General features: G+C 38.0%; 3 protein-coding genes across 13 annotated transcripts in view; 2 read left to right on the top strand and 1 right to left on the bottom strand.

Moving 5' to 3' along the window:
* CCDC175 (coiled-coil domain containing 175) overlaps positions 1–882 on the top strand; it is a 71778-nt gene extending 70896 nt beyond the window's left edge. The window contains exon 20 of the mRNA XM_054448149.2: positions 422–882. Coding sequence (XP_054304124.2) covers positions 422–498 — 77 coding nt within the window. The 3' untranslated portion in view covers positions 499–882. The remainder of the gene's footprint in view (positions 1–421) is intronic.
* Positions 883–1026: 144 nt separating this feature from the next.
* On the bottom strand, positions 1027–21455 carry JKAMP (JNK1/MAPK8 associated membrane protein). Of its 3 annotated transcripts, none has more exons than XM_054448156.2 (7): positions 21165–21455; positions 18936–19027; positions 17913–18067; positions 10543–10749; positions 6845–7026; positions 4497–4573; positions 1027–1881 (listed from the first exon to the last, which is right to left on the bottom strand). In XM_054448156.2, the coding sequence occupies exons 1-7, from the start codon at positions 21166–21168 to the stop codon at positions 1663–1665; spliced, it is 936 nt and encodes a 311-aa protein (XP_054304131.1). In that variant the 5' UTR covers positions 21169–21455; the 3' UTR covers positions 1027–1662. The 3 variants fall into 3 exon arrangements, with proteins under 3 accessions (XP_054304131.1, XP_054304132.1, XP_054304133.1); XM_054448157.2 differs by having other exon boundaries at positions 18936–19009; positions 21165–21277; XM_054448158.2 differs by having other exon boundaries at positions 18936–19059; positions 21165–21262.
* L3HYPDH (trans-L-3-hydroxyproline dehydratase) overlaps positions 19583–23537 on the top strand; it is a 44492-nt gene continuing 40537 nt past the window's right edge. For 5 of the 9 annotated variants that reach the window (XR_008493622.2, XR_008493624.2, XR_008493625.2 and 2 more), the window contains exon 1: positions 21327–21951. Coding sequence is in view for 3 of the 9 variants with exons in the window: in XM_054448151.2 (XP_054304126.1) it covers positions 21444–21951 (508 nt within the window). In the remaining 6 variants the exon portion in view is untranslated. Of the gene's footprint in view, positions 21952–23537 lie in introns of all 9 variants that reach the window. The other 4 variants (XR_010123730.1, XM_054448151.2, XM_054448152.2 and 1 more) reach the window with 3 other exon arrangements.

The following is a 23537-nucleotide window of genomic DNA, read 5'->3' as shown; positions in this document are numbered from 1 at the left end:
GATTTTTAAATTTCTAATGAATGACCACGTTTTAACAAATTATTTAGTAAAATTAGCAACTACAGTGGCTGTAAGTTGTTCTAGTCTTATTTTTACCAAAGCAAATTAAAAATGCAGATATACATTAAGTATTCTGGAAATTATTTGCCCGAGAGGCCTTGTAATTGTAATTTCTCTTTTGCATATATACTTTTCTGCTAGAACAGGACATATGAAAAAAATGATTGTAAAAATGGCCCCAAGTGGACCAGAAGATGTAGTCCTAGTAATCAGACACATGACACCCTCCCCACTCTACCCTGATTATACAATTACCCAATTGAGGATTCTTTGGGCAACTCAGAATTTTAATGAACACTAATAACCCCCCAAACGTGTGCAATACAAATAACATTTTTACATTTATTTTTTATTCCTACAGAAAAGAAGAAACACATTCGTACAAGGGTTCATTTCCCAGTGCTTAACTGTACTGAGAAAAATACATTAACAAAATAACTCAAGGATACAACTGCTGTGAATTCAAAAGACAGACAACTGCAGGAAAAGTGAGTGCACTTACTTTCATATTTTGCAGCTGTTAATAGAAGTCTTAAACATTTAAAATTTAACTAATTCACACCCTCCACCAAGTATCAGTAAAACTTCTAAACAATAAAAATGGATAAACATGGTCAGGTTGTTTGTTAGGTTAAGAGCTAAAAATTTCATTTCACTTCCATGGTTGCAACCATGAGTCTCAAGGCCTTCAAAGCATAAACATCACAGAACACCTATTACAAACCACAAACCAACCACAGGAAAACCCTTTTTATACTGTGTATCTTCTGTATTTCATTAAATCTAATAAACCATCAGTTGTAAGATGCATCCTAATTCAGAGATGTCACAATGTGAAATAAGTATCTCTGGGTCGATAAAACATGGTATGTATATATACCCGAGATATGAGAGGAAACTATTTACCAGTCTGAATTACTTCCATACTATTGTGCCAAACAACAATTAAGTGTCAAAACATTGAAATTTTATGTAGTTAAGCTTTTTATTATTGTTTTCTTTACAGGAACAATAATCCAAACAAATCTTGAAGCAATCTATAAACAGAAAACCTGTTATATAAATTATTATCTATTTTTGCAATACATCAAAATACTGTATTGGTGAAAATAAATAGATAACAAAAAACAATATACATCATTTCTATGTTTGCTATCAGACCCCACAAGTATGTATGTCTTTACAGTTCATTACAGGTGAAAAACAAACTGAAACACAACAGGTACGTACAATTATGCCACTGTTAAGGATTGCAGATTACACGGGTTAAATTTTTTCTTAATAAAATGTGAACACATTGCTAGGTACACAGAAACATGATTTTGCCTAAAGAACAGCTGAACTGTTGAGAGAAGCAAGGGCTTCCTAGCAGCCTTCCAGTACAGCAGATAATATTACCCTGTGTAACAGAGTATTACGGAGTTTTGCATTTTCCAAGTCTGTAAGTCTAACCATAAACAAAACAAAGACAAACCCAAACATTAAGATATACTTACAATCTTGTTCCCATATATGACAGAATAGTTCTCATACATTGTTAAGATTGATTTACTTTTTTATTAGGAGCACTTCTCAGGTTTTTGGCATTTCACATGTCTACACTCAGTGTCCATTGGCTCCTTCTGAGAGTATCCGTGAAGGTTCAGTAAATTTTGCAGTGAACAAGTAAAAAAGAGCTGGTGTAGGTACCAAAGCCAAAAGGGGCAAATCTTGCTCAAGTTTATCCACTCTGGAAATGGAGATTATTCCATAGGCATGAAGTAACCAGTGGCTGAAGAGAACAATAAGTCTTTTCTTTCTGACCAGAAGATCATAGCAGTTCTATATAATTTTGTAAAAGAAAGAAAAGAGAAATACAGATTATCAGGCTAAGTCAGCTGGGTAATTTAATATAAAATGTATTATTTATAATCTCAGAATCATAAAATGTTTGAGCTAAAAGACTTAAGAAATCACTCAGTCTAGCCACTCCACTTTATAGATGAGGAAAGTGAGGCTCCTAAGGTCATATAAGCACTCAGTAGAGGCACCCAGACGAGAGCCACGTCATCATGTCTCTTAAGTCCTAGTCTATGCCATCATTCACTCCTGGAAACACTATAGTTTCTTCTCAAAGATATGAACTAGAAGGGAAACTCCACTTTATGTGCTTTCTTCCTGCCCTGATCCACTGTTGCTATGGATCTATAGGTGGGAAATAGGAGGTACAGAAACCCAACTTCCTTAACCTCTAACATTCCTGGAGCCTGCTGCATGAATATAAGGGAGCAGAAATGACACATGAACACTCTGATTTTCTTCTAATCCTTAATACACCTGTATACTATGCAGAAATTAGAAGAATGAAATTAATACAAAATATTTAAATGTGCTAATAAAATGTACACATTAAAACGTAATTTGCAACAGGTCAGTTACTAACTTTCTCTTATTAAACAGCTCATCAACTCAACCAGTACTAAGCTGTCTTTTTCCGTTTTAGGTCCCCATTTCTGATTCATGCTAACTGAGGTATGTGAATATTTTATATAGGAGATTCACAGGGGCAGAGAAACAAATAAATTCAAGCTAATTTAACAGTGTATAGCTAATTCTTAACTATGGATAAGCTGTAAAAATTCAAGGCCAGGCGTGGTGGCTCACCCCTGTAATCTCAGCACTGTGGGAGGCCGAGGTGGGTGGATCATGAGGTCAGGAGTTCGAGACCAGCCTGATCGACATGGTGAAACCCCGTCTACTAAAAACACAAAAATTAGCCAGGTGTGGTGGCATGCGCCTGTAATCCCAGCTACTCAGGAAGCTGAGGCAGGTGAATCACTTGAACCCGAGAGGTGGAGGTTGAAGTGAGCCAAGATTGCACCACTGCACTCGTGCCTGAGTGACGGAGTGAGACTCCGCAAAAAAAAAAAAAAAAAAAAAAAAAAATTTAAAACCTCATTTTATTCAAATATCCAAATATCCAAATATTCAACTATTTTCTCCCTCAAATCTTTCCCTAGAGTTGATAAAAGTGCCAAAACTAATTTCCCCATCTTCTTTAATTATATTTCAATGCTGGTTAAAGATGATTATTACAAAGGAAAAATGAGGATCATCTACAGATGAAAACAACTGAATAATCACTATAAAAATATTCTGTCTAGTTCCTCCACTATTATCCTACCTAAAAGTCACTATGATTCCTAGATGTTTTCCCCCACTCACTCTCTCACTAAGGTAATAGAAAAAGTGGCATCAACAGTAACCACTCCAAAATAGTTTACAACTTATTTTCTCTTGGTTGAGTTTTCTTTTATGTTAGGAATTATGAGAAAGCACATATCAACTGTCATGGGTAGTTTGAGACAGTTCATAGTCCCTAGATTAGCAAGTATAAGATGGAAGAGTACTGAGACACTTTATACTTTTGCTTCCTCTGGAGTTTGGCCTTAGAACAAAGAGTTCTTAAATCAGAGCCATTCACGTATTTAAAAGCAATCATTTAAATGTAATATATATAACAGTTACTAATATATTAGTAACAATAATAAATATAATTATTTTAGAAAGAAAATGTCAGATTGCATATGAACAAATAACATACAAGAATGCCCATTTTGATTCAAAGTTTAATGAATACATTTTTCCCTAGATATAGAGTCAAATACACTACTACTTCTCATTTGTTCTTCATGGTTTTGACCAATAGCTTAGTTCCTTAAGAATAGAATATTTGAAAATATAAACGTTATGACATGATGTTCTATTCTACCCAGTGACTATAAATGTGTCAAAAGATACTTTTTTGGCCAAAAATATTCTGAAAATAAAGACATATACAATTTTTAAAAAGGAGTTCTTTATAATAGTGGCCTTCCACTGAAATATTAAAATGTTAGAGGTACAAAACGAATACTGAGAAAAAGGAACAGTATCAGAATAATGTGGCTATTAATGTTAGCTCCAAATCCCCCAAACATTATGGGGTAAAAGTAAACATCCATAATCAGGAAAATAAAATTTGTGATAAAACACAGAAGGATATGGAATGCACAATTACTGATGACTGTTAATGTTGCCATTGTAAAATCAAGTTTAAAATTAGTTCTAAATATAAAACATTTTTATGGTTTTTCTCAAAATAGTGTTAATAAGTTTCAACATTTCAATAATTATATGTTTGCTACATGGGTAAATTATGTGAAATTACATTTCTCCTTCATGCTGGATAGCTGGGCCTGATTACTTCACTATTTTGCTAATTTCCCAGGGAAATATATAGTCCAGTACACAACTTTTCATAAAGTTAACAAGCCAAAAGCTACCAACTGGCATCAATCAGCCAAAGATTATTAAAACAATCAGTTGTACTATATCATATCATATGGACTATTCTGATATTGAATTGTCAAATTTATCAAAAAAAGTCTTTAACAAAGGAAAAAAAGACTTCCTACCTCTATTTCAGAAGCGGACATGTACACAGCCAGAGTAACCAAAGATAACACTAATATAATGTATGGGAAGGCATAATCTGAAAGATAAGCATTGGTATTATGTTGGAAATGAAACAAATTTTCTCAATAAACCATCAAATAAATTCAAGTAGTAATTTTCCTTAGAGTCAAATCCTTTCTCAACCAGTTCTGTGAGATTTACAACCTAGGTTCTGAGGCAGTGGCCAGCAAGCTTTTTCTGGAAAGGGCAAGATAGTAAATAGTTTCAGCCCTGCATTTCTCTGTCTCAATTACCCAGCTCTGCAGTTGTAGTGGGAAAGCAGCCATAGAGAATACATACATGAATGGGCATGGCTGTGTTCCAATAAAAACTTTATGGACAATAAAACATAAATTTCATACAATTTTCACATCAAGAAATATAAGTCTTTTGATTTTTTAACCATAAAAAATTGTAAAAACTATCCTTGGGCCAGTTTTGAAGAACCTTGCCTTAAGGCATCCAGTGAATGTAAATAATTAACTTCTCTCCTCTGCATTCTAGAATAGTACCAGTTGTGTACTAAATTTAGGAGAATTCAAAAAATGGTCAAATAATTTTCTGTGTTTTGTGGTCCAGGTGGGGAACCTCAGTTGAAAAAGGTTATCTATAAGAGTAACTCAGTTTTAATTAATATTTAGAAAAGGTCATTTAGCAATTAACCTTAAAGGATAAAGAGATCATTCAGTATTCTTAACATCAAAATTCCTGCAATCTCTACTTTAAATACAGTACAGTAACACTTTAAGCAAATTTTTTCCTCTAAAACACTTTTCTCTTAAAATGTTTCAAATTTATAACACACTAAAATAAATGGACAAATTGAGAAATAAAACTTTGAATTATTTTTCATACAATTATTCATAAATGACTTCAGTTTATGAAACTACTAATCATTGCAGTAGAACCCATTTGGAACAATTTCAGATGTTGACTCAGGATTCAGCAGCCAGAAACTGAATTATCTATACAGGCCTGATTCCAACTTATTAAAGAACTGAATGACTTATTTGACATTTATAACCTTTTATTTTATAGACAGTGATGAGGTCCTCAATCAACTGTTCAAAACAAAACAAAAACTCTATTTAACTTATAAGTAGCTAAACAATGTTGCTAATGATACAAATTTAAGACCTGGTAGTAAAAAGCCATATACAGTAAAAAGGAATAAAGAGGAAGTTTGTAACTAAGCCCAAATTAGTGCAAATCAGTGCAAATGTAATCATGTCACTCTTCTGCCTAAATCCTTTTAAGAACAGGTCCCTATTCCCTACAGCAAGAATGGCAACCTCAAATGACACAGAGGGTAGCCAGGAAGGTATAAGGGAATGGGCCAAATCTAACAGGGAAACAGAAGAGCTAGAGGGAACTATAGACTTTCAAATCCTGTGCAGGCCAAATGAAACAGTTCATCTGTAAACCAGAATACGGGGGATAACAGAATTTCTGGATCCCTTGGTCTTACCCTCAGGCCCCACCATCACCTTGAACCAAATTACATTCCCAAACTATATTACCAAATTACATTACCAAGCTCCATATAAAGGATGGTGTCCAACATCCTTGGGACGTTCAATGTCACATATTCAAAAGAACCACACTACATTTTCTCAGCCACTGGCTTGCCCGCTTTACCTCTTGGTAGTACGTGAGGTTTTTAACAGTGAATTTTTCTTATTCTTTTGAGTCACAGTTTGGTCTAAATGGTTACTAAACAAATGAGTTAATGGTTATATTAAAATAAAAGATATATTGAGGACTTTTTACTATAAAAGGTTTTCATAGATACACTTAGAAACCTAAGACCCTACTTAATAATAAACAGTATACATTATCAAGACTAATTTTCATAAATTCCTAAATAAAAATCAGTTATTTCTTATTATATACTTAGATTTTAAAAATATTTTAATTTGGTCATGAACTTCAAATGCAAAGAGAGGTGGGCGGATCATGAGGTCAGGAGATCGAGATCAACCTAGCCAACATGGTGAAACCCCGTCTCTACTAAAAAAAAAAATACAAAAATTAGCTGGGTGTGGTGGCATGTGCCTGTAGTCCCAGCTACTTGGGAGGCTGAGGCAGGAGAATCAATTGAACCCAGGAGGCGGAGGTTGCAGTGAACCGAGATCACGCCTCTGTACTCCAGCCTGGTGACAGAGTGAGATTCCATCACCAAAAAAAAAAAAAAAAAAAAAGGATTAAACAAACTATCTTAAGGAAAAAGCTCCAAAGTTAAATCTAGAGCAAACATTACTACATACAATAATAAATATATTTCATTGACTTTACCCATCAAACTTACATAAAAGGCCTCCACCAACTGCCTGAAGCACGGTTAAAATTGGGAAGAAGTAAAGTGCAGCATAAATACTTTTAAATCGATCAGATTTCCCTAACCCACATGCAATCTTCTTCACCAGAAGAGGTCGGAGCAGCATCATTAATACCAAGCAGAATGCATAATAGATAAATACAATGGTATATCTGTAAAATAAAATAGAGAATTTGTAACATCAAAAATGTTTTAAAAACGTTTTTATCCTTGATCATTTTTAAATGAAAGAGCCTAAAAAAGGTTTAAAAAGCATATTTACTTTATCCATTGGATATTCAGATTGGCGGAAAGCTGGCCAAACAGGCTGTCATACATGGCTAGCAAGGGTACAATGGTTGCTTTCTTAGGCAGTCTGGAAATATGTATCAAAAATCCTAAAAGTGTTTATCCCTTTTGATTCAGTAATTTTACCTGTAGAAATTTATCCAAGGGAAACAACCAGGGATACATAGAAAAACCTACTGTACAAGGATTTTTATTGAATCACTTATAATAAAGTCCAGAAGAAAATAAATATTCAAGTATAGGAAACTGGTTATATTTTATAGTATATTCATGCTGCAATATTATGCAGACATAAAAATCTAGTTATGAAATAAATGTTAACAAAATTAACTGTGCCTAATACATTAAGTGCCAACAACTTACAAAATAGCATGTCATAGTATAGCCTTAATATTCCTTAAAATGTATGCATACACATGCAGAAATAAAACTGGAAAGGTAAAATTTGTAGCAGAATCATCTCAAGGAATAGAATTACAGATTATTTTATTCTGTGTGTGCTTTTATTCTATGTTTTTGAAATGTCCCATTTTTAATGTAATTTTTATAATCAGAAAAAAAAAAAGCTGTAGAAAGAGCTCTGTGTCACCAGATTTCTAGCACTTTATTTTGAATAATGGGACTTTTATCCACATAGTTCTACCTTAATTTTCCTGAGTATTTTCAAATCATTTTTACTATCTTGCTACTCAAACCCTCTCCCTATACAGGGGAGTGTCCTAGGAAGTCAGCAGTCATTTCAGATCACGGACCACATGCTTCCTCCCCACACAGCATAATGATACCATAATCCTGTGTTCCTATGATGCTTTCAGGTTCAGTCCTGTACAGTAATGCATTAGTACATGTTTGATCTCTTGGGTGATACTTTTTTTGTCTTGTTATACCATCCCCAAACAACATCAAAAGAAAACAAAATCTATCCATTCCTGCAACTTGTAGTTCCTTAAGAGCTCTAAAAAAGATGATTTTCATCAAGAGGAAACCATCATGTGTTACCTCTTCTAATGAATTAATTTCCTAGTCTTGTTTGCTATCTCTTATCAACAGCAAAAGAAAACACAATCTGTCCATTCCCACAACTTGTAATTCCTTAAGAGCTCCAAAAAGATTATCACTTTAATCAGGAGGAAACCATCCTGTGTTTCTCCAAATGAACTAGGAAACTAGTTTCTGGAAATGATTACGTTTCCCACTCCTGCCTTCCACCAGAAGACCTCATCCCATTCCATTCTTCCCCTCTTTCAATCCATGCTGCGTACATGTGGGGATAGTTTAAATTTGACAAACTAAAGCTAATTATTGCTATAACAGTAATAACTGCTCATTTTCCATAACTCATTCTTAAAGTTTTAGTAATGTAAAAGTTATTTTTTTGCAGTAAGTTATAATGATAGAAGCTTACATGTTTTTTCATGCCTCATTTAATCTGTTTCCCCTTAAAACTATAATTATCAGTAAAGTCCTGTGGTATTTTTCAATTTGTAAGAAACTAGGCTATATATACATTGGGAAAAACAGCCTTCATTTGTCAATGCACTAGTGTTCCAAAGGTTTCTGGTAATTGTGTGCTATTGCTTTTTGTTGACTTGCCAAAAAAAAAAAAAAAAAAAAATTACTATGACTTGTGGTAGCCCTACAACCTTCGGAAGTGCTTAGCCCAGTCTGACCATACATTTATATTTAGAATGCTTAGGTAAATAAATAATATGCCTAAACCCAATGCTATAAGATACTATATAATATCTCATAATTTTAAAAATCACTGTTTTGTATAATTAATAAAACAAGGCAGGCAAGCTGTTCTACAATGACTGTTGGTAAAGGTGCTGAGGAAGAAAAACAAACAAACAATCTTGATTCAGGGATAGTGAATAGACAAAAAATGTCCTAATCAATGAAGCTGTGTGATGATTCTGATTGACACAGAGTGCTGCCACAAGATTCTTAGGCTACACTCAATTCAGCAGAAAAAGTGCTATAATAAATTAGAAGTGACTATTACAGGTGCAGATGAGGGTTGGTAGTACCTGTTTGCCATTTCTCTTCTAATCTTATAATTTCTGACCCTCCTACTACAATAGGCTTTATAAATATTACGATAAATAACATAAATGAGACTATTGGTAAATAAGTCTGATTTTGTTTTAAATAAGATTACCTTATTTAAATATAATATTCAATTCACTTATTAAGTTTTCCAAATAGGACCACGTTAAATTATGCAAGGCCTCAGGAGAGTTATATGACAAGAGGGTAATTAATGCTTAGAGTTAAGCTCTACGAATCAATGAATCAACAAAAAGGACATTATCAGTCTTTTATATAGTATTTTATATATAAATTATAGCAATATATATATATATATAAAATAATTTGCCATACTTAAAAACTGGCAGGGAGAGGCCGGGCACAGTGGCTTATGCCTGTAATCCCATCACTTTGGGAAGCCAAGGTGGGTAGATCACTTAAGGCCAGGAGTTCAAGACCAGCCTGGCCAACATGGCAAAACCCTGTCTCTCTACTAAAAATACAAAAATTAGCCAGGCATAGTGGCACATGCCTGTAATCCCAGCTACTTGGGAAGCTGAGGCACAAGAATCACTTGAACCCAGAAGGCAGAGGTTGCAGTGAGCCGAGATCTCATGCCACTGCACTCCAGCCTGGGCGACAGAGCGAGACTCTGTCTCAAAAACAAACAAAAAACTGGCAGGTAGAAAAGAAGATTTTCATTTTTCTAAGATATCTGGTTGTATTGTACCTATTTGCATTTCTATGTTTTTGATGTTTTATTATTAAGAACTTGCTCAAAAAGGACTAATTTCCCTGACCATATTATGTACTGAAAGCCTGCTACAATTACGAGAATATAAATACCAGACTTCTATTTTCCCTTTCCCCCAAAAAATATCAAAATGAATTTGATTCATTTTCTAGTTCTAGAATTTACAAAAATTCATAAAAATTCTGAAACTGGAATAGTCTGGCATAATTGCATACAGAATTTTATGAATTTAATATTTTTAAAACAAAACATTCTAACAGAAATTACACTTATTTGGGGAGAAAAAAAGAAAAAACACTAATCCAAACACTCTAATAATGCCATTTACTATAAAGTGACTCCTATATGCAAGTTATATGGTATCTAGAATGTGTGGATTAATTTAATCCTCACAACACCTTATAAGGATCATTATTCCCATTTTACCAATGAGAAAACTGAAGTTACAAGAGGCTGTTTACATGTTCAAGGTAATAAGGCAGCTGGCAGACCCAGAACTCAAACCCACACGTTTTTGTCTCCAAACGCCATAAAATCTATAATAATCCTCAGAGATTTAAAAAAAAAATGATCTTAAGTCGAAATAAACACTTACAGTGGGTAGACGGCTTCATGAGTACAGTGCACTGTGGTAACGTAATCTGGACTTGGGTTGTAAAGCATCGTGTACCAGTCAGAAAGCATCAATACTCGACATGAACGAATATAAAGAACACCAACTGGATCACTCACAAGTAAGGTGATAATAGCTGCCATGCTGCATTCAAATAATGCAGTGATGTGTTGGAAAAGTGCGCTGGAACTAGAGAAGGAAAAGAGGCATGATTACTAGAAAAATTGCAATATTTAAATGGCTTTAATAAAACATGTACATGTGTCAAGATACAGATTTCTAAATCTATAAGAAAAGTCAAACAAAAACTACTCAAGAGTATAACCTTTTTTTCTCAAAAGGGATAAATAACACTGTAGCAGTATTATCTAAATGTGTAACAGAAAAGCAGAAATTATATCTACCTTGCATCTTTAGTATCTTGCCAAATTGTTGCTAAAAATTTCTTAGTTATCTGTGTATCATTTTAATCTTAATATGCACATGAAAGATGGTATGTAACATGTGTTTGTTATAAAGTATAGTAATTATAATATTATAAGCTCATCTCCTACCCAATAACTAGAACACTGTCAACAATTTGTAACTACTTCTTTGTTCCTCCTCATCCATACCTCCGTCTCTCCCTTAGAGGCAACCACGTACCAAACTGCTTTTACTACTTTTTTCCAGAAAGTTTTTATCCCAATTGTATTTATGCTTCACAACTATTCTGGTTAGTTTTGCTTATTTTTGAATGCTATAAAATGATATCACACTAATGGAAGTCTTCTGAGATTTTTTTTCCACTCAAAATTACATTTCCAAGTTTCATCCATGTTATTGCTTATAGCTGAGGTTCAGTCCTTTTCGCTATTGTGTTAGGATTCCACTGTGTGACAATACCGTGATTTGTTTATCCATCCTGCAGTTAGTTAAATGTGTTGCAAATGTGTACCTCTGTTTGTGGGCTCAATTTTCACTCTTTGTGAAGCCTTTTTATAAACATGTTCTAAATTTTAATACACCAGGCTTTTATTTTTTTCTACTTAGCAGTTTAAATGTTTTAAAAAGTCCTTCCACACCCTGAGATGTGTATCACACACACACACACACACACAAACACACAAATTTTCTTCTAAAAATTTTAAGGTTTTGCTTTTCACATTTATCTTTAATTCACCTAGAAGAGACTTCTGTGCCTAACGTAAGATAGGATCTAACTTTACATTTTCCCATTTGAATTGCCAATTGTCCCAGCAGCAGCATTTTATTGAACAGGTACTCCTTCCCACCCCTACCCTCCCAACTAATTTGCCACGGCACTTCTGTCATATAAAGTTTCATATACAATTGTCTGTGTTTTGGGTCTCTGTTCTGTTTCTTGAGTCCATTTATCTATTCCTGAGCCAGAAGAATAATATGATCATAATCCTTGATGTCACATACATTTTTTCTACTTCTTTGGTGGTCTCGGCTATTCCTGGCCCTTTGCTCTTCCATATAAATTTTAAAATTGGCTTGTCAAGTGCTCAAATAAATCCTATGTAACTTAGCTATCTTGGTCTAAGCTATGTCACAGTACTTGTACTGTACATGGGATATAGGAAATAGTTTCATATATTTATCTTATAGTCAACCTTTTTATTAAACTGTCTTGTTATTTCTAATATCTAGTCTATAGGTGATTTTGAGTTTTCTACTTGAACACTGTTTCCATTATGTATCATTGCATAGCAAACTACCTCAAAACTCAGTGGCTTGAAACAAGAACCACTGATCATTTCTCACTATTTTGTGATGTGACTTGGGCTCGACTGGGCAGTTCTTTCTGCTCCACATGATGTCAGTTTGGGAAGCACTCGTCTAGAGGCTTGACCATGCTGCAGCATTTAAAAGGACTAACTCACATGGCTGCAGTAAGTGCTGGCTGTTAGCTGGAAGCACAACCAAGGCTGTTAACAGGTGTGCCTTGGTTCTCTTCCATATGGCTTCTCTTTTGTTTTCAGTATTCTGCAGTTTAATTATGATGCATGTAGGTGTGAATTTCTATTTATTCTGTTTGGGATGTGTTTTGCTTCTGGGATCTGTGAATCTGTTTCTCATTATTTTTGTAAAACCTGAAGCCAGTATCTCTTAAAATACCAGCTCTCCTTGGCTGGGCGTGGTGGCTCACGCCTGTAATCCCAGCACTTTGGGAGGCCGGGGCGGGTGGATCACGAGGTCAGGAAATCAAGACCATCCTGGCTAACATGGTGAAACCCCGTCTCTACTAAAAATACAAAAAAATTAGCCAGGCGTGGTGGCAGGCGCCTGTAGTCCCAGCTACTCGGAAGGCTGAGGCAGGAGAATGGCGCGAACCCGGGAGGCAGAGCTTGCAGTGAGCCGAGGTTGCACCACCGCACTCCAGCCTGGGTGACAGAGCAAGACTCGTCTCAAAAAAAAAAAAAAAAAAAAAAAACCAGCTCTCCTTCATAGTCTCTATTTTTCCAGAGACCCTAATTAGATACTATGGGCAAAGACTTAACAAAACATTTATGCTGTGCATGAGAATCTGGGCCTCAGGTTACTCTCTAGCTCTTTTCCTCTGGAAGCCTGATAAGGATAGAATGTCAACTATATTGCTAGGCAACACTGCTTATGATACAAATGATCCTTGACTGGTAAATTACATCTGGACTGGGGAGAACCATAAATGAACTATAAATGCCTGAAGGGGGTACCATGGTTTGGCTTTCTTGAGTTGACTCTTATAATTGGCATGTCACTTGCAGGACCCCAGAAGTTCATGGAATTGTTATAAGAGAGACTGGCTCCTGTGAGGTTTAAGACTTTAAGCCTGGACCACTCCCACACCCACCAAACATGGATCTCACGTTCTTGCACCTGATTTTCCATCTCCTTTCTCAGTGCAATATTCCATTATTTACATGCATTTTTTTCTAGTTCACTAATTCTATCTTCAACTGTTTAATCTGCTGACTACCTTTTTTTTTTATTTTGGCAAGTATGAACTTCATTTCTAAAAGTTTCCTTTTCTTCTCCATCACATGTATTTATTCCTAATAATCTTATTGTTATGGACAGCTTGTGACTACATCCTTACTTTCTTTATAGGTAGCAGTTACATATCCTGTAGGTGAAAGTCCATTATCTGTGTCCCCTGAGAGCATAAATATATTGTTTGTTGCATCTACCAATAAGTCCTAGTGCTATTTTATTTAGTAACCACAGACTATGAGGCCATTACTAGATCTTAATGAGCAAGAGTCTTACAGGGTTAAATTGAGAATGGGGAAGCTTTCCAGCAAAGAGGCTCTGCTGCTTTTGCCAGCAGCCATGGCCACTACTACCTTGGGCTTCAGGCCCTCGAGGGTCTAGTCTTAGCAGAGGCTACCCAAGATTCAGTATCCAGATAACACTGCTGCTACCAGCAATTGACCTCAGACAACCCTCTCATCCCAACTGCCTGCCTTGTCACTCTGGACTAACTCAGGGTGGGCTGGTTTGTATTTTGAAAGAGAAGAGTTCCTGGAGATCTCTCCATCTCCAGCTGGGACCAGGAATGTCTCACATAGTTTATCTTTCCAGACTTTAGTTATTTCACGCAGGTGGGTCACTTGGAGCTCCTAATTAACTCACATTGTTGGAAACAGAACTCCTGTGCCATTTTACAAAGATGAAAACACTGAAAACATAAATAAACACACATTCACATTACATAATTTGACATTTTGCTTCCTTATAGAATTAATATTTTTAGAGGCAAAATCCCAACTTCATTATTTCTTGCCATTACTTTGATAACCTTCTTAACTGGTCTTCTTGTCATGTTCTCTTTCAGTCTATCTACAGCCAGACACATAATCTTTATAAAATGAAATACAATTTTAAAACTCTTCTCATTAAACTAATTTTGAGTCTTTTTGTCTTTCCGGAAAAATACCCCTCACCAGCATTGTCTTCTATATTTCCTGGCCATGCTAAATGACTTTAAGTTCACTTGTGCCTCCACACATCTGGGCATGCATCACCCTCCACCTCAAAACACATTTTACCTATCTGCCAAAACATGCATCCTTCCAGATCAGCTCAGGGGTTATCCCCAGTTTTTATGAACATTTGTTAAGACACTTCCAGCCCCAAGCTATCTGGACTGTAAGTGCAAAATTTCAGGAAATTGTAAGAGATGGCCCTTGGGTTCCTTGTTACCAATTTCCTAGGCAAAGCACAGTTGTACAACTCCCTCTTTTTAAACCCACCTCCTTTCCTGTGTAAGCATTAGTCACTCCTCGCCTTCCCTCAAACCAACCTCTAGTCTCTGCTTCAAGTCTCTCCCTCAAAACATAGCTGACATCTGAATTCAAATGCATTTGGTGAAGACATACCTATGCCTGTTAGCTCTTCTTTACTTTAGGCTGAGAACTTCCCACCAATTGACTGGACAATTATTCTATTTCAGCTTTATCATATCTCCTTTCTCACCCCGTCTCGCATCTTTCTATTAATATAACAGAAATTAAAAGCTGGATGAAAGCTGCTATTTTTAAAGTATTTTTATAAATTATTCTGAAAAATTATAAATGCTTTCCCAATGTAAATAACCACCCTGGATTTATTAGGTAGGCCCCAGAAAACTGCTGATTCTATTTCTATCTGACCATCTTTTCCACTTCCATTCCAACTACCATAGTCTATTTCTTTGACAACAGTCTTCTATTAAATATCTCACCTCTAATCTACTTACCCTCCACAGAAATTTTCTTCCTAAAATATACATCAAATGATGCCACTTCCATACACCAGAACTTCACCAATAAATGATTCACTCAAATACGGAGTGATTCTTTTGCACGCTCATTCCCTCCAAATCTCATGTTGAAATGTAATCCTCAATGAGGTGGGGCCTAGTGGGAAGTATTTGGGTCATGGGAGTGGAAGCCTCATGAATGACTTGGAGCTGTGCTCACAGTAATGAGTGAGTTCTCACTCTATAAGTTCATGTGAGATTTAGTTGTTTAAAAGATCCTGGTGGCCGTGCATGGTGGCTCACACCTATAATCCCAGCACTTTGGGAGGCTGAGGCAGGAGGACTGCTTGCGCCCAGGAGATCGAGACCAGCCTGGGCAACATAGAGAGACCCTGTCTCTACAAAATATAAAAAATTAGCGGGGTGTGGTGGTACACACCTGTAGTCCCAGCTACTTGGAAGGCTAAGATGGGAAGATCACTTGAGCCTAGGAAGTCAAGGTTGCAGTAACCAGTGATCACACCACTGCAATACAGCCTACGTGACAAACCACGACATTATCTCAAAAAATAAAAATGAAAAGATAAAAATTAAAAAATTAATAAAACAAAAAAAAAATGAAAGAGGTACCTCCTCCCCCTCTCACCATGTGGTTCCCCTTTGCCTCCTGCCGTGATTTTAAGCTTCCTCAAGCCATCACCAGAAGCAGATGCCAGCACTATGCTTCATGTACAGCCTGCAAAACCATGGGCCAATTAAACCTCTTTTCTTTATAAATTACCCAGTCTCAGGTATTCCTTTATAGTAATGGAAATGGACTAACAGAAAACTGAAACTGAAGGGTAGGGCAGTGCTATAAAGATACCCAGCTTTGGAGCTGGGTACCAGGCAGAGGCTGAAAGTGTTTGAAGGTCTCAGAAGAAGACAGGAAGATGAGGGAAAGTGTGGAACACCTTAGAGCCTTAAGTGGTTGTGACCAAAATGCTGACAGAAATGTAGACAGTGAAGGCCAGGCTGATGAGGTCTCACATGGAAATAAGGAAGTTATCAGGAACTGTAGTAAAGGTCATCCACATTATGCCCTAGCAAAGAACTTTGCTGCATTGTGTCCATGTCCTAGGCATCTGTGGAAGTTGGAACTTAAGAGTGATAACTTAGTGTATCTAGTGGAAGAAATCGTTAAGCAACAAAACATTCAAGATGTGCTGTGGCTGCTTCTAACAGCCTATGATCAGATAGATGTGGGAGCAAAGGAATGACTTAAAAATTGGGACTTATACTTAAAAAGGAAAGCAGAGTCTAAAAGTTTGGAAAATTTGCAGCCTGGACATGTGTTAGAGAAGAAAAGAGCATTTTCAGGAGAGGAATTCAACCAGGCTGTACGGTAACAACTTGCTAGAGAGGTTAGCATGGCTAAAAGAGAGCCAAGTGCTAATAGCCAAGACAACGAGAAAAAGGCTTGAAGGCATTTCAGAAGTCTTTCAGACTGCCTGTCCCACCACAGGCCCAGAGGCCTAGAAGGAACGAATAGAAAGTAGGCTGTCTTCCTTATTTTTCTCTTTTAATAGCACTCTTTGTTGTTGTTGTTGTTTTGTTTTTAGCACTCAACTTTCTGAGTGACTTTTAAACTGAAATCAGAAGGAAAAGAAGGTAGCTAGGTAACAAGTTGCAGTCAGATGAAAAGAGTATTTCAGACAGCAGAAGGAGTTTGGAGGAAGGGAAAGAACCTAAAGTAGGAAAGATCCTGAGAAGTTGGAGGAACTAAAAGAAAATCCCATTCCCAGCAGATTAAAGTTCACATGCTTATCAAGAACCTTCACATTCTGGCCTCAACCTATCTTTCCTACTCCCCTTTATATTACTTTTCTTCATTTGCAACCCACTCTTGACTACCCCAGATTACTTCCATTCCTGCCTACCACAGATCACATATTTCATACCTCTATGCCATTATTCTTGCTGTTTCCCCTGCCTAAAATGTTCCTTTTTGAAATCTTTCAGATCCCATGAGGCATAATTTATCTCTCTGTTCTTTGTAACTCCAGAGTACTGTTTATAATTCTTCCACTACATTTCTAAGACTGATTTATAATTATGTACACACTTGTTTTCTCCACAAGATTATGACGATAAGCCATGTCAGTTATTTTTATATCTCCTTCCCTGATCTTCCAAACATAAAATGCAGTGCTTAGTAAATGTGTGCTGATTTAATATGTTAATGTGAGTTTTTGTATTAGGTTACAGCTATATCATATTTAACTACATCATACTAGATTATTAGTATTAAATTAAATTACAAAGAATGTGTTCCATAACAATAAATAGCTTGTAATCACAACCAATTTTGTGTAAAAACCAATAAGGATTATAGTTGAGAAGTAAAAAAGTATTCCTTCAAGATCACTGAGAGTAAAATAGACTAAGGACAGTTCCCTTAAAAATTACTAAGTCATGCCCTATTGTTAGGTTTTCTTGTCACAGTTAAGAATAATCTGAAGATAAAGGAAAAACATGTTTACCACTTTTAAAACAGAAGAAGCATAATTACTTAATAAGGTCTTCTGAGTGATAATTATTCCAACATTAGTCCAGCCAGATATGTTCACAGAAATGTGCTAACCTCTTTTTCCCCGAGTACCATTCAATGAAGAACCAATGTAAAACCAGAGGAAGCATTGCCATAAATCCAAGATAGAGCCAATCATAAAGTTCAGGAGATTCTGTGCAAGGCTGACAATATTTCTGTGCATTCGTTCTCTGTCCTCTTGGGCATACCTACAATATATAAAACCAATATTTTGTGTACAGATATTATTTTAGAACACTAACATCCCCCCCAAATCATTCTATAAGACATCCCATTTCAGTTTAAATATTTAAGTTTACATGTGCAGCTTTTAGAAATAAAAAAGAGGGCATAAGTAAAATAAAAAGAAATCTATATTGTATGTGCTATATTTGTACAATGCTCTTAAAAGATTCCTTTTACTAAGTTACTAAAATAGTTGACTAACATTCAATGAAAAACCTAGTTATTAACATTATATAAGAATAACTGCAGATAAATGTTCTGGATTCATGATGTTCAACTTACTATACAAGACACAGTACTAAATCATAAATTAGAAATTATTATAAAATTATTAAATGTTTTAAAAAATAATATAGACATCAAAATGCCAACATAAACAATGACTATATTAATGCCTCCATATTCTTTTATATTTCCTTATTTTATTTTTTTTGAGACAGAGTCTCCCTCTGTTGCCCACGCTGGAATGCAGTGGTGCGATCTTGGCTCACTGCAACCTCCACCTCCTAGGTTCAAGCAATTCTCCTGTCTCTGCCTCCCGAGTAGCTGGGACTACAGGCACACGCGACTACGCCCAGCTAATTTTTTTCTATTTTTAGCAGAGATGGGGTTTCTCCATATTGGTCAGGCTGGTCTCGAACTCCTGACTTCAAGTGATCTACCCACCTAGGCTTCCCAAAGTGCTGGGATTACAGGCATGAGCCACTGCGCCTGGTCCTCCATATTCTTTTATAAATTAATGAGTATAATAACAAAAAATGTTGTACATGAAAATATTTCAAAAGCAAATAGATTTTACAAAATGAAAAAAGATACAAACATAAGACTTACCCCACATTCTCCATATATTTCAGTTGAGCCATTTTTAAATAATAGGGTCTTCCCACAATAAAGTCCAAGGCATGCTGGTTGAATATCGACAGCTTTTTAAAAACAAATGCCAGTATAGTAACATCTTTTGTGATTATAAAAAAAAAATGCAATAACAGCTGAAGCATTTGGCAAAAATAACAGTTTCAAATTTTTAAATATGTATTAGACAAAAGTCTTGAAGCATTTTTAAATTTAAATTTCTCCTTTTACACTGTGACACTGCAGACAGTTATCCTGAAACCTTGCTGTTAATACTGTGCCTTATGATTAAGGTCCTCAACCAGCAGAGCAGGATCTATCCCCAGGACTCAAAGCCTAACCCGGTATGATTAGAGGATACTTTTGAGTTTAACTGATTATAAAGTTCAAATATACATATATTTTTAAATTAGAGCACCAGTAGAGGGTCACCACCTTTTATTTTGCTCAGTCAGGACATTAAGCACCCACATGTAGACACACAATTCTCATTATCACTTATGTTCATAACAGAACACATTTTCACACGGGAAAAGCAGAGAGGACATAATTTCAGAACAGAGGTAGGCAAATTACCTTTATAAAAAGTTTCCTACATTGTCCTAGCTTTTATCATTTTTGTGGAGGATAAGTGAAAATTTCATCAAGGCTGTCACTGGGCCAATATTTTAGAAACCACTGCATTAAAATTAAGCCCCTGATCTAAAGGCTTAGGGGAAAAGCAGCTATTCCTTACTTAAAAAAAAAACCCAACAACTAAGAACCTAATACGTTGTCTTTGACCTTATTCACAAGAAGAAATTATGGAAGGAGTTTTCTTCATCAGTGACATCTGATTCCCTTCATTCATTCATTGATTAAACAAACAAACAGGCCGGGTGAGGTGGCTCACGCCTGTAATCCTAGCACTTTGGGAGGCCGAGGTGGGCAGATCACGAGGTCAGGAGTTCCAGACCAGCCTGGCCAAAATGGTGAAACCCCGTCTCTACTAAAAATACAAAAATTAGCCGGGCGTGGTGACGCGCGCCTGTAGTCCCAGCTACTCGGGAGGCTGAAGCAGGAGAATCGCTTGAACCCAGGAGGCGGAGGTTGCAATGAGCCGAGATCGCGCCACTGCACTCCAGCCTGGGCTACAGAACAAGACTCCGTCTCAAAACAAACAAACAAACTGTGGTCTACATGTGAATTAATTTGAAAAATTATGCATCTTTTGACTATTCTTGAACAATCATTTCCCAAATTAGTCACGAATTCACAATCTAGACTGCCTGGTCTACAGTGCCTTCTCTCCTTTCACATTCAAGCAGACTTTTTTTTCCTTCTCCTCATGCTGCTGAGAGAAAAAGAGAAGCAGCATTGACTAAAATTCCTCAAGTTTAATATTTTCGCTTTTAACAAATGTCGGACTTAGCTTTTGAAACCCACTGGCCTCTTTAATGGGCGCTTTTTTTTTTGTAACCAACTGTAATCACAATGTTCTAAATTAATACATGAAAATGAATGTTTCAGGTTTTTCAAGAATGCAGAAGTTAAGGAATTGGAAACTTCTGTATGGGCTTTACATCTAGTAGATGCTTAATAAATACACGTGAATATCAATAATCTAAAGTTTCTCAAAATCCAAGGCCTGAAAACCAGTATGATAAACTGAACTGAAATAAACAGCCTATCTATCACCTACTAAGCAAAACCCAGGCTCCAAGCGACTGTTGAATTTCTCCTTTCATTTCCTTTAGCGAACGATGGCTAAAGTTTTAAGATTCCATTTTTTTGCAGCAGTCTTGCCCCTTTGTGACGGGCGCTATAAATCTACGTTTGAGGTTGAAGCAGTAGACAAATTATGCAGCAACTTGCTTCTGCTTTACTGTTTTTTCTGCACGATCACCCGCGTTTTCAATTCTGAAGTCAACCCTCAAGCAAGTGTTCCCTCGACATTAAACTAAGGGACTGAAGAGACATTTCGGACCAAACAACAAAGACCTGGCCTTTCCGCCGCAGACAGCGCGCCTCCCCTAGTAGCCCGTTGGGGACAGAGACCACCCCAACCCGGTAGGAGTGCGGGGCCCGGCCCGAGGGCGGGCGGGGTCAAGGGGCGAGCCTGTGCCGCCAACCGAAGGCCGCCTACACAGAGCCGAGCCCGAGGACAGCCGTGTAGGAAAGCAACCGGGACTACCAGAAACGCTTCCCGGGATCTTGGCGACCACTCACCCATGGGCCGCCTGAAGGTTTTTTTCGAGAAGCACTAGATCAGCAGATCTGGCAGCTGCACCGAACATCCGGGCCACAGCGGGCTCGGCGGCTCCGCCTCCCGGTAACCCGGGAGACCGCTCCGAAGTTCCTCCCCTGCTTCCGGGTTTAGGCTCCGAGACCCCGCCCCCCCCGGACGGGGCTGGTTCGCGTCCCGCCCTCGTCGCGCGGAGTCAGTGGGTAGGGGTCAGGCTTGAGGTTATAGCTGCGGGATAGTACTCGTGTCCCCCGACGCAGACCATGGAGAGCGCGCTGGCGTTGCCACGGCTGCCCCCGCATGATCCAGGGACGCCGGTGCTGTCGGTGGTGGACATGCACACGGGCGGCGAGCCCCTGCGTATCGTGCTGGCGGGGTGTCCGGAGGTGTCCGGGCCCACCCTGCTGGCCAAGCGGCGCTACATGCGCCAGCACCTTGACTACGTGAGGCGACGGCTCATGTTCGAGCCCCGAGGGCACCGGGACATGTACGGGGCGGTTTTAGTCCCGAGCGAGCTGCCGGACGCGCATCTGGGCGTCCTGTTCCTGCACAACGAGGGCTACAGCTCCATGTGCGGCCACGCAGTGCTGGCGTTGGGCCGCTTCGCTTTGGACTTCGGGCTTGTGCCGGCGACCCCTGCGGGCACCCGCGAGGCCCGCGTCAACATCCACTGCCCGTGCGGGCTGGTGACCGCCTTCGTGGCATGCGAGGACGGCCGCAGCCACGGACCGGTGCGCTTCCACAGCGTCCCGGCCTTCGTGCTGGCCACAGGTAAAGGGCGGGACCTTTCTAGCCCAGGGCAGAGCTGCAACCGGGACGCAACTAACTACATTAACGGTTTCTCTGGGCTGAAACTCTGGCAACTAACCTACTCCGCTTGCCCTTGCAATTAATAGAAAGGTAAATCACTGCGAGCGTGTGTCAGCAGCCTTGCGTATTTGCTTGGTGCGTGCAATTTCGATTTTCCCTGACTGCCATCCCCCTGTGGTTTTGGGAGACCCTTGAGGAGCGAGGAATTGCGTGTTACCCTGACTCAGCGCCTCCCTCTGCACTGGTGAGGCATTCCTAGAGATTTCACCGGTGGATAAAGCAGGGTACGGTGGGGTCAAAGAAAGAGCGAAGAACAGCCAATGTACCAGGGTTCCAGGCTGGCTCAGAATATGCTTGGTAGATACAGAATCACACTTAATAAGTTACTAAACCTGGTCTCCTTTCCTCACTTCCCCCACTTCTTTGAAGAAGAATTAAATGAGAATGAATGAACAAAGCAGTGTATAAATCATTAAGATACGAATGTTGCTTTTCTTTAAGAACAGGAACACACATTGCCTGGTTTCAAATCCTGATAACCCCCTAAAGCTGTGCAACCTTAGGCAAATTAATCTCTCTGTGCCTGTGTTTCTTCTTTTCCCTCATAGAGTTTTTTTGTTAGGATTAAATGAGAGTATGCAATATACTGTATTCCTGGACATAGATTGCAAGGTTTATATGATTGCTAAAGTTCCCTAGGCCTATTGAGCCATTAAAAAGTTTTGCTGGATTCTCTAGTACAGATCCTTGTACAGCTTATCATGTAAAGCAGGGCATCTCTATAACCATAACCCTTACAGGAGGGAGATCCCTCATGGGGATGACCTGGCAAGCTGGCATCTGGTTTCTCATCTGAATACTACCTCCCAGGAACTGAATTCTATCAGTAAGAATGCTTTAGTCATTGTGACTGGAAGTGAGCCAGGAGCCAGTTTACCAGGAGTAGAGTTATCCTTTTCTTAAAAATCTTCAAGCCATGCAAATCATCTGTTAGAAAGTTGGACCTTGATTCCCCCGAAGAACTAGGTTTCAGATTAGCCTGATTATGAATGATAAGTAATAGAACAGACACTTTTAGAGCAACTTTAGGCAGCTGAAATCCACGAGTTAACGAAGAATGCCTCTGGAGAAATTGATGCCATTTTCCCAGAGAATGGTGTCACTTCCAGATTGGGAGGCCACTTGAGGGAGACAGAATTTATCTTTACGATTCCATTTTTAAAACCTCAACAGTTTAACTAGCGTGGCTACCAGAATTCCCCCTAGGCAACTCCAGCAACAGATTAGAAACACTCTAGACTTCTGTAGGAAATGGCAGCTGGCAGCAGGAACACGAACTACATCACATTTCTGGGTCAGTTAGGGCAGGGTCAGTCAACCACTTGACCTCAGTAATTCCTCTCAGTAGTTCCTGAGAGCATCACTGTGTGACAGTACAATGATAAGTGGGCATTAATGGTCACTGAGTTAAGAAAATGAAATGCTATATTCTCTACTTTGAAAAATGCATACAAGGCAGACATAGTGTTCAGGGTCACTGCCCCACA

This window comes from Pongo pygmaeus, chromosome 15, assembly GCF_028885625.2.
Source record: "Pongo pygmaeus isolate AG05252 chromosome 15, NHGRI_mPonPyg2-v2.0_pri, whole genome shotgun sequence".
Classification (NCBI taxonomy): domain Eukaryota; kingdom Metazoa; phylum Chordata; class Mammalia; order Primates; family Hominidae; genus Pongo; species Pongo pygmaeus.
Note: the sequence above shows the minus strand (reverse complement) of the source record. Positions and strands in the feature narration are given on the sequence as shown.

Coding starts and splice junctions, on each gene's coding strand:
- JKAMP (XM_054448156.2), bottom strand. Junction 18,068..18,935: donor AAATATATGGAGAATGTGGG/GTAAGTCTTATG, acceptor TATATATTGTAG/GTATGCCCAAGAGGACAGAG. Junction 4,574..6,844: donor AGTTGGTGGAGGCCTTTTAT/GTAAGTTTGATG, acceptor CTTATCTTTCAG/ATTATGCCTTCCCATACATT.